Source organism: Puntigrus tetrazona, chromosome 11, assembly GCF_018831695.1.
Source record: "Puntigrus tetrazona isolate hp1 chromosome 11, ASM1883169v1, whole genome shotgun sequence".
Classification (NCBI taxonomy): domain Eukaryota; kingdom Metazoa; phylum Chordata; class Actinopteri; order Cypriniformes; family Cyprinidae; genus Puntigrus; species Puntigrus tetrazona.
This window is the reverse complement of record NC_056709.1, coordinates 14,574,452-14,591,712: the sequence shown is the minus strand read 5'-3', so window position 1 is coordinate 14,591,712 and position 17,261 is coordinate 14,574,452. Positions and strand designations below refer to the sequence as shown.

At 39.9% G+C, this 17,261-nt stretch overlaps 1 protein-coding gene across 6 annotated transcripts in view; it reads left to right on the top strand.

Moving 5' to 3' along the window:
• The first annotated feature begins 2,542 nt into the window (after positions 1 to 2,542).
• mast3b (microtubule associated serine/threonine kinase 3b) overlaps positions 2,543 to 17,261 on the top strand; it is a 29,270-nt gene continuing 14,551 nt past the window's right edge. The window contains exons 1-9 of one of the 6 annotated variants that reach the window (XM_043252319.1): positions 2,543 to 3,238; positions 6,276 to 6,362; positions 9,043 to 9,125; positions 10,602 to 10,677; positions 10,892 to 10,912; positions 11,668 to 11,746; positions 12,000 to 12,157; positions 14,195 to 14,270; positions 14,347 to 14,556. In XM_043252319.1, coding sequence (XP_043108254.1) covers positions 3,195 to 3,238; positions 6,276 to 6,362; positions 9,043 to 9,125; positions 10,602 to 10,677; positions 10,892 to 10,912; positions 11,668 to 11,746; positions 12,000 to 12,157; positions 14,195 to 14,270; positions 14,347 to 14,556 — 834 coding nt within the window. In that variant the 5' untranslated portion in view covers positions 2,543 to 3,194. Of the gene's footprint in view, positions 3,239 to 6,275; positions 6,363 to 8,146; positions 8,523 to 9,042; positions 9,126 to 10,601; positions 10,678 to 10,891; positions 10,913 to 11,667; positions 11,747 to 11,999; positions 12,158 to 14,194; positions 14,271 to 14,346; positions 14,557 to 17,261 lie in introns of those variants that run through there. The other 5 variants (XM_043252323.1, XM_043252320.1, XM_043252321.1 and 2 more) reach the window with 5 other exon arrangements.

Below are 17,261 nucleotides of genomic sequence, written 5' to 3'. Positions count from 1 at the left end.
AGCATTTCTCATTTTAATTCCATTTAACATGACAATACAGAAAATGAACTTTAACTAAAAACAATAATATTAATCCATTTTTAATCCATTTCACTGATCTCAGCTCAGTCTGTCTGTGTTATCTCAGACCACTGTACCTCCTGCGTATTTTACCTTGTCGGTAAACCCATAAAGGTTTCTGTCAAATGATCAGGGTAATTTGGTTTCGCTTCCAATACATGTGTTTGTGGGTGAGGTGGATAGAAAGGCTTCAAGTTAACCGCACAGCGTGGCTACTCTTACTGTGATATTAACTGCTTCCTGAAGTTATTAATAGTAACTGTGTAGCTAAGCAGTGAAGGTATACCTTCATCTGAGAGGAAAGCTTTCCAAGTTCGCTGAAGCTTCTTCGGGTCTCGTGCAAAATCAGGATGAAAGTAGATCAGAAAGCGCGCTTTTCTTGATGACAGCACGTATGTAAAAAATATAAATAAAGGTCAATGGAAAGTTTTCTGGAAACGGTGACATTTGTTTCCTGTGACGCTGACTCCTGTGAGAACGTCTTGTTCTTTGTAACTAAATGAATTATAGTTCAGATTGTATTGGATTCACAGTCATTCATTTATATATTTTTATAATTATATATATATATATATATATATATATATATATATATATATATATATATATATATATATATATGACTGTGAATCCAATACAATCTGAACTGTAATTCATCTGTAATTCATTTTCATTCATTTATATATATATATATATATATATATATATATATATATATATATATATATATATATATATATATATTACATTTATGAATGAATCCGTTTTATGTTTTGTCTGCAGCGTTTATAGCAGAAAGCAATTTAAGCCAGAATGCTAAATGCAGCAGTTATTCTTAAATCTTTCCACAAAACTCATTTTTAGCTAAACTTCCTGTTTTGGGCAACATTGCTGAAAACGAAAAGCTTGAATAAATAACCCAGGGTTGCTTTTATGCATGAAATGAATCAAATGCCCACCGATGAGCCATGTAGCGCGTTTTGTCGCCATCTCGTGGTCAAAATGCGTATCAATTTGTATCTGCCTTTATAAAGCCCCCCCAAAAAATGTACAGAAATGCGTTAATACCTCGCAGGTTAACCGGCTAAAAGTTACTATTAGTTACTAGTAACTCACAGCGTGGTTTTCTCGCACGTGACGAGCAAAAAAGCAAGCGAGCGGTGATGCATGCATAAAAAATCTGCGCTCGTGCTACGTATCGTGTTGTAATATATTTTGCTTTTGATCCAAAAAGCAGAAGCGGCTGTGGCACAGTTAGTCATTCTGTGAGTTCACTTCTGTTTATCAGCGATATATAATCAGCAAAAAAGAGATGGAGAGGAGAAGGTAGGTCCTCATCACCATGGTAACTGAGAGACCTCAGCTCTCTCTTATTTTGCAGTCCTCAACACAAAGAGAAGAGAAAGGAAAGCCCTCAAATGTTTACCATAATTCTCGCTGATGGAAACATCGACGCCAAGTTACTCTTGCTTCTACTTTTATGGCATATTTCAACTACGTGTGCCCTCTTAAGGCGTTGAATTAGCTCATCGATGTCAGCATTCGCGATCAGGAAGTAAGGCGTTTTTTTTTTTTTTTGCTGTGTGCAAATTGCACGTGTGCACGCCTGCTTTTTTTGCAGCCAGGAAATGCAATCAGCCGATTGGTCAAGAGCTGCCCCGACCGTGAAAACTGTAATCATTAATGACATGCCCAAGCACCGAGGCTAAATTCTTATAATTATTAAAAGAACAACCCCCTGGTAGCGTAGGGACGGTTTCCAGTGGACTCTTTTGAGGGTTTCTGGAGTTTGTTTTTCCACCTGTGACCGAGTTATGCACGTTGCTGAAGTGCATTACGGCAAGCCATTTTTACATGTATGCCCTAAATTAACCAGAGTTGATCTCTCACGTGACTAGCACTTATAAACGTCATTACTTTTTATTTTTATTTTTTAACATTTTACTCATTGCCGCAATCACAGCAGGTGTGATGCAATCGGCCCTTTTTCAAATTTACGCAACCACAGAACAGGCATTTGTGATATTTTAAAGGTGCTGTGTGTTCTTCTGAAGCCAAACAATAAATAAAAAAATATATAAATTATATATATATATATATATATATATATATATATATATATATATATATATATATATATAAATATATATATATTATAATATAATATATATATATATATATATATATATATATATATATATATATATATATATATATATATGTTTCTATGAAAAATAGCCAGTAATTCTACTCTGAAATGCATTTTAACCGCTAGCTGTAAATCTTACGCACTGCGCCTTTAAAAGAATAGTTCATTCTATAATATAATAATATAATATAAATCATTTACTCAGCATCAAGCAGATCCAAACCTTTTTGAATGTCTATGTTTAAGTGAACACAAAGGAAGATGTTTAAAAAAAAAAAACTGTCACTATTGACTCCTATAGTATTTTTTTTCCCATTATGGAAGTCGACAATGACCAAAACGGCCTGCTTGCGAACCTTTTTCTAAATATCTTCATGTGCGTTCAGCAAAACAGAGAAATGCAAAAAGGTTTGGATCCACCCGAGGGCGTGTAAATGGTGACAGTATTAATAATTTTGGGGGTGAACTATTCCTTTAAGGTTAAAACCCACGCGGAGTATAACAAGCCTGACTATAAAACGAGAGAAAACGCGGGCTTTAACGAACGCGTGTTAAATCGGCTTGCCACACAACTGCCCAGATGCAACGCAAACTAATTACATTCCTCTTCATCAAAGTTAAAAGTCTCCCATATATCGACACGACAGTTTCCGAACGCCTCTCGTTTTGTTTGCTGTAGTTTTTTCTTGTTTGTTTGTTGTTGTTTTTTCCACCTGCGCGCTCAAGCACACCTCCCCCGAGCAATCACATGGGAGACGCGACCGCAGCGCTCAATCTCAATCATCCCTCGCTCGCTCTGCCCGCCGGAGTCGCTTTCGCTCAGAAACATGACATCGCTTTAACCGAAAGTGCTCTTCGACGGCCCCGTCGGTTTTCAGGAAGCGCGCGCACCTGCACGGCGGAACACCTCGCGCAGATGTTGCACGGAGAGACCTGAAACAAGCCGCTCGTTCTCACCCGGTCGCGCTCCGCGGGCTTCACGGAGATGAAGAGGAGAGACAAGCTGAAAATCCCCTCCCTCACTTTGGAGTAAGCTCAAATGTTTTGTTTTTGTTTTTTTCTTCCCCCTTCTCGTTGTTCAAATGAATTATTTACTCGCGACGGGGGAAACCCCTCGGAACCGGTAAGTTGCGAGAGGCGAGCAGGCGGCGGCGGATCTGTACGAAAGAATGCCATCGTTTGCTCGTTTTTTTTGTTTCTTTGCGTGTGTTCAATGGTCGGCGTTGATGCGAACGGTAAGGAACGGAGTGCGGCTCGCGCGCGCGGTGTTTGCTTGCACGGAAGAAAGCCTTACAGCCTTCACGGGACGCGCCGGGGTTCAACGACGAGCTATAAACGTGTGCCTGTAAAACTACCTCAGTGTTAAATCTGTTCAGCGTTTAGTGACGAGACCGAGCGTTCCCTTTCGTTTCGAGCGCTTTAAGCAAACATCCGGTCAGGTTCTTAAACCCCAAAACCCCCAAATGAATCACTTCGTTATGTCATGCGTGAATAACAGCATATACCATACAGCTCCCGTTTCTGCTATGCGTGCTTGATGTGTGTGAAATCTTCATAAGGATGCTACACTTTACAAAACGAACATTTGAATATATTTAAGAGCGCGTGGCGCGCAACTGTGCCGTAAAAAAATACAGTAAATATGTTTTGCGACACAAAATGTGAGGGGGACAGTAAAAGTCGTGATGCATTTAATTCAGCTTTTTTTTATGCATTTCAGGGTGATGTTGTGCCTTGTTGCGTGATGTTTATCGCATTGTTTAAGTTTCACGTGTGTGGCCCTATTAGTGGTTGCAAATACCGTCCGTTTATGGACAGGCCCACTTGCCCTTACCGTGTTTCTTAAAAACAAGAGTTTTCAAATGTGCATCGTTTGCCTTTCCTTACTAGTCAGAATCGCTACAATCTCTCACCGCGACATGGCCTTTTAATGGAACCATGTTGCATCGCATTTCAGTTCAATACTTCGTGGTTTGCAGATGTGCTTTCTATTGAGCGAACGCTCTCAGTCGCGCTTTCAGGGTCCCGCTACGAGCCGAGCTTTTAAGCGAGAGCACGAGTCGATGTGTTCCTGCTTTTCCGACACTTGCTTCTGCCAGACTTCAACGTGATCGCTGCGGCTTTCCAACCCTGTCCTCCCACTCCGAGTGAATACAGCCGACCCCCGCGGCCCACTATATTTTCAATCCCGGGCGTGTAGGAGCCCGCATCCGGACGCCTCGCTTCTCCCAAGTACGACTGAGGATGGCCGCTGGTTTATAAGGGTTTCTTTTGAAGCTTTGGGTCGGCATCTATAGGAAGACGCGAGGCGCTTTAACGAACGCCGCGCGTTTCCCGAAAGCAAGTGCGCAGAGAATGGTTGAAGGCGGCGTAACATCAGATCGTGGAGCGCAGGGGGGGCGGCGTTCACAGTTGGGTCGTCTCCAGTTCTCTCTCTTCACCATGACAACATCTTCACACTTCTAAAGCGCTTGTTGCTATCCGTTGCAGTGAGAATATACGCACTGCCAGACGGTGGCAGCCCTAGTTGTACAGTCACGCGTATTTAACTCTTTTAGGTCACCGTGATACGGATTTGTTACGCAAACCGAAGTTCGACCTCGATGAGCATTACCCTCGTCAAGGTCACGATAATCGATACCTGTCGAAACCGGCTTCTGCCAACAACATGCCTGGCGTCTATTTTGACGTGCTCCATTAATTCTGCTTTCGGGTTTGACGTGTAAACACCTGCCGGGTTAGCCCTGGACGCGTTTTAGGCCACTCGGCTGATGAAGGAACACGAGAAAAGGCCTCGTCTCGATGCCTCTAATGCGTTTTGTGGAACCGAAAGTTATGGTGGCAGTAAACAGTAAAGGACTTCGAAGGTCACACATTAAAGTAATTCACCGAACACCTGCTTCCTGCGGGAAAAGTGTTGACTAAAAGGGCCGAAATTAGAGATTGCATGGCTTTGTGTTGATAGAAGTGCGTATGCTGTGCGTATCGTGTGAATCATGTCGCATGCATTCGTTTTTTCGTCACACACACGATGCATTCCATCTCATCTCCCGCGACATTTTCCGTCAGGGTGGCTGCGTGTAGTCGAAATAACGTCATTTGGAGAAGCTGTAAGCGATGTTGGCCACCTTTGCCGTGCACAGGCCAAAAGTGCGTCCACGCTCAGATTTTACAAAACCTTTACAAGCCTTACGGTGGAGATTCGTGTGGGATATATATCAAGCAAATGGCGTTCTTGTAAACTTTTTTTGTTTTTTAAAAAAAAATCCTGGAAGCAGTGTTCACATATTCCATTAAATATTAAGCTGTTTTCGTTATTGATGTTAATAAGAAGTGTTCTTTGAGCAGCAAAAATTAGAATGATTTCTAAAGGATCAGAAGACTGCAGTAATAATGTTGACAATTAAGTTATTTTAAATTGTAATTATATTATTTTACTATATTTTTAACTGAATAAATGCAGCCTTGGTAAGACTTTTTAAAAATATATATTTAAACTTTTTCCCAAATTTTTAACAATAGAGTATATCCGTCACTCCCCGGCTTTTTAAGGAATAGTTCACCCAAAAATGTAAATTACGGTCATCATTTACTCACCATCAAGTATTCCCAGACCTGTAGGATTGTCTTTGTTCATCTGAACACAAAGGAAGATGTTTTGAAGAAAGATTGCAACCAGGCTGTTTTGGGTCACCATTGACTCCCATAGTATTTTTTTTCTCTATTATGGAAGTCAATGGTGACCGAAACACACTTTTTTCAAAATATTTTCCTTCGTATCTCCAGAAGAGCAAAAAAATTCATACAGCTTTGAGACTGCTTGAGGATGAGTAACTGATGACAGAATTTACATTTTTCGGGTGAGCTGTTTCTTTAAAAGAATCGCTTACAGCAGCTTTAAGATGGCCTTTTTAAAATCCCTCATTCGTGTCGTGTTTCATGTGTTGCAGCCCCATGCCGCTTAATGAATCCTTAAAGCCGAGAGCATGAAGAAACACCAACAAAAATACAGTCCACATGCACTTAGTCAGAGCGCTAATGCATGTAAACGTGTCTTGCTTTTCAGTTTGTCACCCAGCCAGAGCCCCATCATCCTGAGTCCATGCAGTCCAGGCAGCCCCTGCAGTCCTTTACAATCCCTTCATCCCTGGAGGTAAGACAGCCGATTCACACGCCAGAACATTACATAAACCTGCTCCGGTCCTGCAGGGAGACAGAAGTGTCTCCCGTTAGTCAGCATGACAGGCTAAAATCTCATCGATTGTTTTCTCATTTAATGGGACCTTCAGTTCATCTCACACACGTATGATTCATATGGATAAAAGCACCTGAGCACATGGGATGCACTTGACCTTTTTAAAATCCCCTGCAACAAGACATATTATGTAATATGAGAGTATTAATTTTATAATTCGATTGCATGTTTAATAAAAATATTTTAGCGTTTTATATAATATGTATGAAACAAGCCTGAAGTCCATACTGCCTGTGTGTACTTTATTTTTTTATTTTTACAAGAAATGTATGATTTTTTTCCCTAACTATTTAGAATATTGTTCATATTTTAACAATGTATAAAAAATAAATAACATAAATTAAATTAAAATTAATTGCTATAAAAATCTATAATAAAAATAAAATAAATTTTTTAAAGTCATTAATAATACTTTATATTTAACTAACTTTCTTGTGAAAATGTAATGCCACAATTAGGTCACTAAATATGCAATAATTTTTTATTATTATTATTATTTTTTTTTATATTTAGCGGATGCATATACAAAATAAAAAGTAATAATAGTAATAAACTAAAACGTATTTTTATACACAGTCGTATCATATATTATATATACTCTCACATACCATCTTTGAGATTCACTATACCTTCCATAATATTTACTTAACATGAATATATATATATATATATATATATATATATATATACACACACACACACACATATACACACACACACCTACATATACATATATACATATATAAGGGCTGAGAAGATAATTTGCAAATTGTAGTCTAATTACATTTTAATTAGTAATAACCTGTTACATTACACATTTTATAATTAGACTATTTTTGAATACTTTTAACATAACTCATTTATGTCATTGGTTTAAATAGAATAATATTGTACCATATTAATATTAAAATGCAAATAAAATATAGCCTACTCCATTCATTCTTATTAACAACATAAAGTGAATTAAGCATTACATTAGGTCAGGGCTCATGACCTGGGATTCACGAAGGAAGTGAAGCTTATTTGTCTGTTTAGTAAAAAAGGAAAAAACAACAACAAATAATTAAGTCATAAAAATGTAAAATTGAAATAAATAATTTTTAGTAAAAATAACATCTAAACGTAAAGAATACATGCACATCATGTTGCCTTTTACCAAGGAAATTTTAAAAGGCAAAAAGAATTAGGGAAATTATTAATAGTTTGTTATTGTGTGAATGTGCAATCAATTAAAAAGTAACTGCAGTCTAATTACACGTATTTTAAAATGTAAAATAAAATCTAATTACGAGTACTACATTTTTGGAATCAGTTTAAATAATCCAGATTTTATGTAATTTATTTCGCTCAGTATATTACTTTTTATTGTGACTAGCTCTCGCGTGAAGATTTGGCGTCACCGTAGAAACGATTACGTTGGGTCATACCATCTCGAAATTTATTGTGCCTCCCGTCTCGTTCGCTTAAAATACAAAAACACATATTTAAGTTACTATTCATACAACAAAGACGAACGTGCTAGTCCGTCGGAACGGACATCGTTTATTCAGACCCCGAGCTAACGCGCTGCTCGGACTCCGCTCCCCCTCTTCGGAGCGAGGTGGTACATCCCAAGCTTATCACCCGGCGATCAATCAACGCGAGCGAAACAACCACAACACAGCAGCATCTTACCTGCCTGCGAACATGCGCTCGCTCTTGCTAACCGCCGCAAGTCGCGTTTTTGCAAAGTGAACAGGTAAACTTCGTTCCAGCGACGCCGGAGGACGGTCGAGCCAGAATGTGAGCGTCTAAACTTTTACCAAGTTGCACGGCGAGTCCGGGCGAACGGCGGCGGCGTGTCGCACAAAGGACGGAGATGAACCGCGGCGAGCCACGCGCGCCCTTCTCCAGTCGAGAGGCGGACTCGTGAATCTCAAGACTGTAGTCCTGGTTCTGTAGCTCGGTGTTGGCGCTGCAATCCTCTGCGATTATGTCTGATCCGAGTTCCTGGAGCGCGCTGCCTGGCAGTAGCAAAGCTCATTTTGTCACCGGCGCGATGCTCAAGCGATCCAAAAGGTAACGTGCGATATAAGTCGAGACGTGCGCGATCGAAACTTTCTAACGCGTCAACTTTTGACGCGTCACGTGCGCGTTTGTCGGTCGACGCGTGCAACCAAGTCTCGAAACGCGGCGTGCCGTTTACCTAGGCTGCATTTCAAGCGTCGCAATCGCGTGCCTGGCGAAGGAGGGCGCGCTGCAATAGCGCGATGGCTGCGTGGCGTTGTTCAAAGCCTTGTTTCGATGTCCGCATGCACTGATAGACATCTGTAGCTGCACACCAGCGAGAGATTGAAGGTGCATGACTCCGAAAGAGGTGTTCGGTGAGCAAGTGATAAACAGCTTGAGGCTCAATGCAAGTGACAGCTGTGTTGAAGGATTGCCAGAGATGTTGCAGAATTATCACTAAACTCAAAAACAATGTTATTGAGAGCGTGCTGATCATTAAACCCTTTGTCACTTTCGACTGTAAAGGCCAGGCTGGATTATGTTGAAAGGTTTTTAATAATCCCTCTCTTCTCTTGTTTGTGTGTTGCAGCTGTCGCAGCAGTAATAGAAAGAGCCTTGGCGTTGGAACGCCTTCGCCCACCCGCCCTCTTTCGCCTCTGTCCGCCCACACAGGTAATGCTTGCCGTCACATGACACTCGCTCCAGGACGGCCGACATTGAGCTGGCCTGTGACCGCTGAGAGCTTGATGTAGCTGGCGTAACATAAGCCTGTCCACTCCTCACCCTCTTACCACGCTTCTTCAAGGGCTTGCTTGCATCGGAAAACCCTGAACCCGCATGCTGTCGTTTTTGTTTTGTTTCCCGCAGAACGCTGCAGGCGAAAAGTCTTCACAGAGCGGTTTGTCAGTAACCGAAAGCAATCGCAATTCAAGCCGATGCGTTTTCAGATTAACGCGTTATTTGGCGAAAAGGATGCTTAAAGGGTCCTGAAACCCGCCTTTTTTTCAGAGGTGATTTTTCACAATGAAACTTTCTTAAATGGGGCTTCGTTCGCTAGGGGTGGGGGTAGAGTGAAGAAAAGGTAAATTGCATAAAAGGGGAGATGCAGTAAGTGAATAAATACTGCTGATTTGCAATAGGTGTGTTCAACTTGAAGCGGCCGATCTAAGACGACAAAGTATCACGAGAGCGTTTGACAGCTGGCGCTCTTTATGATCGCTCTCGCTGTACTTTCATGTCCGATCAGTCGCTGCCAAGCCGGTTCAAGTCGAAGACACGCCTATTGTAAACACACACATGTTGGGTTTATGTCACGTGCCTCAAACATGAGTGAAATGATCACAAATATGACCGCTTTCCATTTTGTAACACATTTCGTGACCGCTGTCGGTCCTTTAAGCAATGTGCAACATATGTTATCGCCTCCAAAAAAAGTGTTGTCGGGTTTCATGACTCTTTAAACCATTTTTACGCCGGTAATCCTCCTCTGCAGCGATTGGACCGTTTGATTGGTGACGTGAACTTGACAAATGAATCGGTAACGGAACGACCGAACTGTGTGGTTTGATCACAGATCGGCTGAGTGATTCGTTCGCCAATCAATTTTATCATCAAGCCAGCTGAATCGGTTGTTTATGAATCTTCTGAATCACTTGCTCGTGATTCGGCTGAACCGTTTGCTTGCGATTCGGCCGCTTGCAAATTAGCGCGGTTTATCCGAGAGACGGATCAGTCATTCACAAGTCGGACTAAATAACGCATACAAAGGCACAGTTCAGCCACGCGTTTTACATGTGCGTGTCGTAAATTGTGACCTGGTGGAGCCGGTGTGGCCGTATCAGGCTCCTCAAACAAAGTTGGTTGCACTGCTGTGTTTAAACTTTTTTCTTTTGGGGGGGGAAGTTATCCTACCAATGGCTTACTTATAGCGGCCTCTGCTTATAAAGCTCGGAGCAGGTATTTCTAAACATTTTAAAAATGACACGCGTCGGTTTTAAAGTGAATCGGAGAGACGTTATTGTTCTAAAAGGAGCTAAATGTCCAAAAGTGTGATTTGTGAAACATCTGAGGTCGTCTGACGTCTGTTAAATCCTCCAGCTTACGTAACGCTGTGTGCTCTGTTGAAATTTCCTCTTGTTCCCCTTCCAGCTGCCAGCAGCCCTCTGGACAGCCCACGAAATGTGTCCGCTGCGATTTGCTCTCTCAACTTCCCTTTCGCCCGCAGGTAGACAAACGCTCTTTATCATGTTTTTCATGTTCATTAGATAGATGACAGACCAGCATTCTGGATGTTCCTCAGCATTTACCAGATTGTTAACCAAGTGTCAGGTTCACATTATGTACAGCTGACTCATTTATTCTTATGAATCTTTCTATATAGAGCTCACTAAGCGTGTCGCCTATTTTCTCTCTCCTCATCCCTCTTTATTTCTTCTCAGCCACCTGGCTCGAGCTGACAGGTAGCCAATCTCTTTTTCACACCATGACGTGGCTGAACCTTAATAACCTTATGTGTTTCAGGGACTCTGTGTACTCTTTACATTTTTTTTTTTTTTTTTAATTTATTTTTAATCAGGTTTTTTTTTTCTTCCTTTCTTGCCTTGACGCTTTGTCAGCATTTCTATATTTTTTTTTTTTTTTTTTTTTTTTTTTTTTTTTCTTGGCCATAAATATTTAATAAAGCTGATATTGAAATAAATAAGAATTGTTTTCGATGTATACCATTTCTGCCAACCGTTGAATGGAAATTTAGCTTTCTTTTTAGTTGAAAGTATGTAAGAACTGTTAATAGGTGACTGTGTTTTAGTGGTGGTCCATATGTGTATTGATTGATGTTAGTATGGGATTATTTTAGCGGTGGGGGGAAACTATATGTGTGTGCGTGTGTATAATATGTCATTTTATATTAGTGCTGTCAAACAATCGCATCTAAAATAAACAATTTTTGTTTAACGTGTGTATTGTTTTTATGTACACATGCATTAAAAAAAAAATTACATTTTTTTTATATTTACGTGTCTGTGTGTGTGTGTTTTAATAAGTAATATACAGTAAACAAAAACTCTTTTGGATGCGATTTAATCATTTGACAGCACTAAATTGTATATTATAGGAAAATAGTAAGTCATATTATTTAATTTGCTGTGGGCTGAGATGAAGTTAAGAGATGGAACATCATTCTGTCTCCTGAAATGCTCTTTTTCTCTCTCTGCAGAGCGGAAGGGAGACGGTGGTCTCTGGCTTCACTTCCATCCTCGGGTTACGGGACCAACCCTCCCAGCTCAACTGTCTCAGTATGTCTCTCTGTTAGCTTGAAAAAAAAAAAAAAGAGCATTTGGTATGAAATGGCGAGGAAAAATGACAGAACTCTGTTAATTCCTTTTAAATAGTAAAAGCAAAGGAGGTGTAAATATTCCTGTGTGAATCAGTCCTTTGAAACATTCATATATATATATATTTATTTATTTATTTATTTATTTGTTGTTTTTAAAATGAGATTGTGGCCATGTATTTTTGATAGATTTATGTTTATTGGTTGCTTTGCAGTCATCATCCTCATCTCAAGAACGACTGCACCAGCTTCCATACCAACCCACACAGGACGAGCTTCATTTCCTGTTCAAACACTTCCGAAGTTCGGAGAGCATGACCGATGAAGATGGGCGGCCCTCCCCGTTTATGCGACCCCGGTCACGTAGTCTTAGGTAAACAAAAACACGCATGCACCCATTAATTGTGACATGGGATGTCTTTGTTTGCATTTCATTAATATGGCTATTAGGGTTTAATCATTTCTTGACCTGATTCAGAGTTTTATTATGTCTGCATTGACTGTATCAGTGCAGTGACCTGTTTATGGGCATAGTCCGACTTGCATCATTTCCTGACTCCATCATTGTCTAATATTAATAATATTAGTGAAATAGCAAAAAATGAAAAACATATTAAAGAAAAATTTCACCCAGAGGTTCTCTCTTATTTGCCCTGCTCCGTACCCATATGGCTTTTTGCATAATGTAAATACTTTTCGGTTTTCTTTTTCATGCATTTCCAATACATAATGAACTTTTGGAGAAAAGCATTCCAAGTTTAAGAAGATCATTTAAAAATTGTAACGTGGAGCCTTCTTTTTTTTTTCCCAGTTACAAGTTGCACTGATTAGGTTCAACGTTTGACTCCGTTTGAATGATGATTTTTCCCTAATGCAAAGCTATTGTGTGACTTCTGAAAACTTGTAATATGTAAGTGATGGCTCTTCCCAAAATGAGATTTCTCTCATTTACTCCCCTTTAAGTTGTTTCAAACCTGCATGAGCTTCTTTCTGCAGATTCTTCAGCTTGAGGGTAGAGTGACTGATGACAGAGTTCTTAGTTTTTTAAAGAGTACTTTTTCATTTACCTTGATGGGTTTTGTACCCTTTTTTTGATGCATGAAATCCTAAATCCCCTATTCATTGTAACTATCTCAAAGAACAAGCAGAAGGAAAGTCATATGGGTTGGAATGATGTGAGGATGAGTAAATCATGGCAGATTTTTTTCATTTTTTTGGGTGAACAATCTCTTTCAGTGCTGTTTCTTGCCAGACGTGTTGTCAGATGAGTGGACTCCTGACTAATAGGAATATCCAGGCTTTCCCCGTCAAAACGAAACAAAAGGAGCGTTTTTGTTTTGCAAAAGAACCTCCCTTGAGGCTGAGTCAGAGAAGAGACGGCTTTCACTGTGGTGTAATTGAACACTGGGGTTTGAAATTTGCATCAGCCCAGTTAATATGCAGGAGTCTGGAGTAGAAACTAAAATCTGATGAGGGTTTTTGTTTATGATGCCTATTCTGAGCGAGTCTACAGACTGCAGTGCAACGCCTCACCTTTAGCCCACATCTCTGCAGGATTCAGAGGTTTAGATGTCCACCCACAATGCTTCACACTTCAAACCGGGTGCTTGCAACAAACAAAACACTGCTCACTTGGTTTTTAAAACGAGAGGACAGTGGATATGTTTGTCAACCATCAACCTACTACATTATAGAATTTTTCGTTACTGATGCAATTGCATATTTTCTTCCTTTTTTGGTTTGATGCGCCAAAATCATTAAAAACGGACAGATTTTTATTAGCCATTTCTCTGATAGAACATTTTGATTCAGCCTTTTTTTTTTTTTTTTTTTTTTTTTTTTTTACTTGACATGAATAAACTTTAGACGGCTCTGCAAATGGGAGCGCTGAGCTAACAGTATTGATTTCCTGTTTTTAATCTATACTGATCTAGCCATCTCTTAGTTTATGCTATCCAGTTAATATGTGAGCATCAATTAACTTTATTTGTAGCGTATGAAATCCAGTAATCACAGTAAGCCTTGTTGTGGAAAAGGCCGCAAATATCGAAAGATGCAAACAATAAATGGAGTTTTGGCTCTTTGATATGATGCGATAGATCGCTGTCAAACGTTCATTTGTGCTATGTTACAGATTCATTGTATTTTTTACTTTAACCTGTTGTCTTTATTTAATGTAAGCTTGAATTGTCATGGAAAAAGTTACAGCCGTTGTTTAAATAAAATATAAATATAACAAAGTCGAGTCAAATCATAATACAAAAAACGTATACATACCGTCTTGTGTGCAATTTAAATGTTAGTACAGTTTAATTGTTGATTTATTTTCAGGTTCAGTATTTTGTCATGCATCCTGATTTTCTTGGTGCAGCGTATCATTCATTTTCTATCTATTGTTTCTTTGTTTTAGCCCTGGACGAACTGGCAGCTCCTTTGATAATGAAATTATAATGATGAATCATGTCTATAAGGAGCGCTTTCCAAAGGTATGTATCGCCAACAGATTATTTCCAGTATTTACTCTACAAATCTGAGATGCCTAATGTTCTCTCTGGTGTGCAGGCCACCGCTCAGATGGAGGAGCGTTTGCTGGAAGTCATTAGGCAGTTTTCCCCAGACAGCACCCTACCATTGGGAGATGGCGTCTTGGGATTTATCCAGCACCAGTTGGTGGAGTTGGCTAGGGACTGTCTGGATAAATCCCAGAAGGGCCTGATCACATCGCTGTACTTCATAGAGCTGCAGGATAAACTGGAAAAAATGCTGCATGAGGTGAGGCGGGAATTTCTAGTTCAGTGAATCCAGGCATTTGTTTGGGTATTTGTTTGAGTCTTTGCTGATGTTGGAGAAGTGGCCAAGTGCAGAAGCTCTCGCATGTGGCACCCGCATACGGGCGACCCGTGTACATAAAAACAAAAAAAAATTAAAGTGACACAAGACCTACATTCACCTGAGTATTTAGGGTTGACAGTCATATTTGCTAACAAATGGATTTCATATCAGTTTTGTATTATCAGAGACGGGGGCAACATATGCTTTAAACAAGCAAGTCGGTTCCACTGAAGATTGTAGTCTTGTGAAGACATTTTTAATCATTAGAGACGAAAAAATATATTTGTGTGTGTAATTGAGGTTTTGTGGAGTTGCACTGCATGATGTTTCAATCTGAACTTTGTGTTGTCATAAAGAAAAAAACAATTTTTCAATTTTCTTTGACTTTCTTTGAAACAATAATGGTTAAAAGCAATGACGTAGTTTGTTAAAATGTTTACTAACAAATATTAAAGTTAATTCGCCCCAATATTTTAATTTGCACACCCTTAAGGCATCCTAGGTGTATATGACTTTCTTCTTTCAAACGAATCCAATCAGGAATTCTCCTTGCTGCTCTTAGTTTTACAATGGTGAAAAAACAAAAACCGTCACCTACTGGCAGTCCAAAAGAAGTCAAATAAAGTGTATACATTCTCAATAAATTTGGCGAGCTAAAATCTCTTTATTGGAGTTTGTGTGAAAGTGAATTGATGAAAATGTAACAAAGACATTTAGTAATCATTAGTTATCGTTTGAGCAAAATAATTGGGATTATCTCTTCATTTAATCATTATCATTCAGCCCTAGTCTGTTAAAGAATGCAGTATTTATTGGGTTTTAAGGCTGCATTCTGAAATTGTTTAGCTATAAACAGATTTCGGGAGGAGCACTCGTTTCCTAATCGCGCAATTATCCAACCAGAGCAAGAGAAGCCTACTATAAATTCACACAAGCCTCTTACCTCGATCTCGTTCATAGCATCACTCGCTATTCAAGGACAAGAGGAAGGTAGTCCTCCGAGCCCTCTCCCTGACAGCACGCCGAACACGCTTACTTTTACCGTTACTATGATTAATTATATGTAAGTGCGAACTCGTGGAATGTTTTTTCTTATTCGTAATCATTAAAATTTGTCACACACCGAAAACCTTGTACCCTGAGTCTAATGCATATTAATTAATCCATTGGGAAAATGGTTTATAAAACAATACAAAATGGAGTCTTCTAGCAGTGAGGCTGGATAAAAAAAAAAAAAAGAAATTCTTCAGGATATCAGTGGCTCAGTTTGATGATTCACTTGTGATACTGGAGCCATGTATTTAAAAGAATTTAGTGTGCAAGAACACTGCTTTGTGCTGCGAGATGAAGTGGATCAACTTCTCTTACACCATTCTGAATTATGGTGTTCGTTTGTGCATTGGCTGTGAATCATCAAAGCACCTCTCTAAATGCTTGCTACGGATGCCAAATATGCTGAAAAGCGAGCTCGATCCAAATTTATTTGACGGCTTAAAGTTTCTGGGGCATTGTGTAAGCTTGACTTGAAATAACGCGAGAGCCGTATTTGTTTTTAACATGCAAAAATGTAACTTTTATTTCGATAAACCTTTAACCCAGAAATCGTCACAGATAATCCCAAAAAATGACAAGTAACACGGTGAAATGTGAAACAATTTACAAGTCGAAAGACTGTAGTAAAACATACTCCAGACTCAAAACATTGCCTGCGCGCCACAACTTTTTAAATCTAGCTTGAGTCCTTGTCGCATGCACGAACAACCATTTTCTGTTGTTTTAGCCAATGTCAGCTTGGTTTTGCTGTCCTTTTTCTGATTATGCCAAAGCCAACAGGTGGTCTGAGATGCGGTTGTGGTTTGGCAGGAATATCAGGGCAAGGCTGGGTTCTGTCATTGCTGTTGTTGGTGTGCTGCTGCTGCTTCCTTTTTAAGGGGCCTCAAAGCATCACGTTTTCTCAAAAGCAGCTGTGACCATTTCCTCTAAGTGTGAAATCCACCTCTTCCCCCAGGGTGTTTTTACTCTATAAATATTTTTCAGATTTTTTTTTTTTACACCCTGCAACAAAAAAAAAAGAGCAACCTCGAGCCGCTTGCATTTGCATACATGTGAGCGTCTGCGTGCGTAATGGCGCGTGTCGTTCCGTGCATAAATGTGTGCGTACCCTGCAGCAGAGGGTTTGATTAGAAATATAGATCTCCCCGTTCGAGCTCCATGCTCATCTTTTGCAACTACAGGGTGTTAGTTTCCATAGCAACGCTTACGCCCACCCTGTATGTAGTGTTCAGACAACCCCAGGCAAGACTGTCAGATCGCTGCTGTGCGGTGGATGTCGTGCTCATAGATAAGGCTATTAAAGTGTTTCCCACTTCCCTTAGTCAGCGGTGCCAAGCGCAGGGCCCTGATGCTGCAGTCATGCTGCAGTTTAACTGCTCTAACTGTTCAGTCATCAACCTGTTGAGATTGACTGATTGGTCAAATCCTGTGGTTTTGTGTTGTTTTGTGGTTACATCAGTCCGCTCTGCGCGGTTAGTCTGTCACTCTCTGCTCTCTTCTGGGATTGCAAAGTGTTTGCTGCTTTCTTTTCACTGACGTTATGCTTAACTATTTGCAGACTTTTTTTATAAAGGCCACTTTGAGCAGTGGCT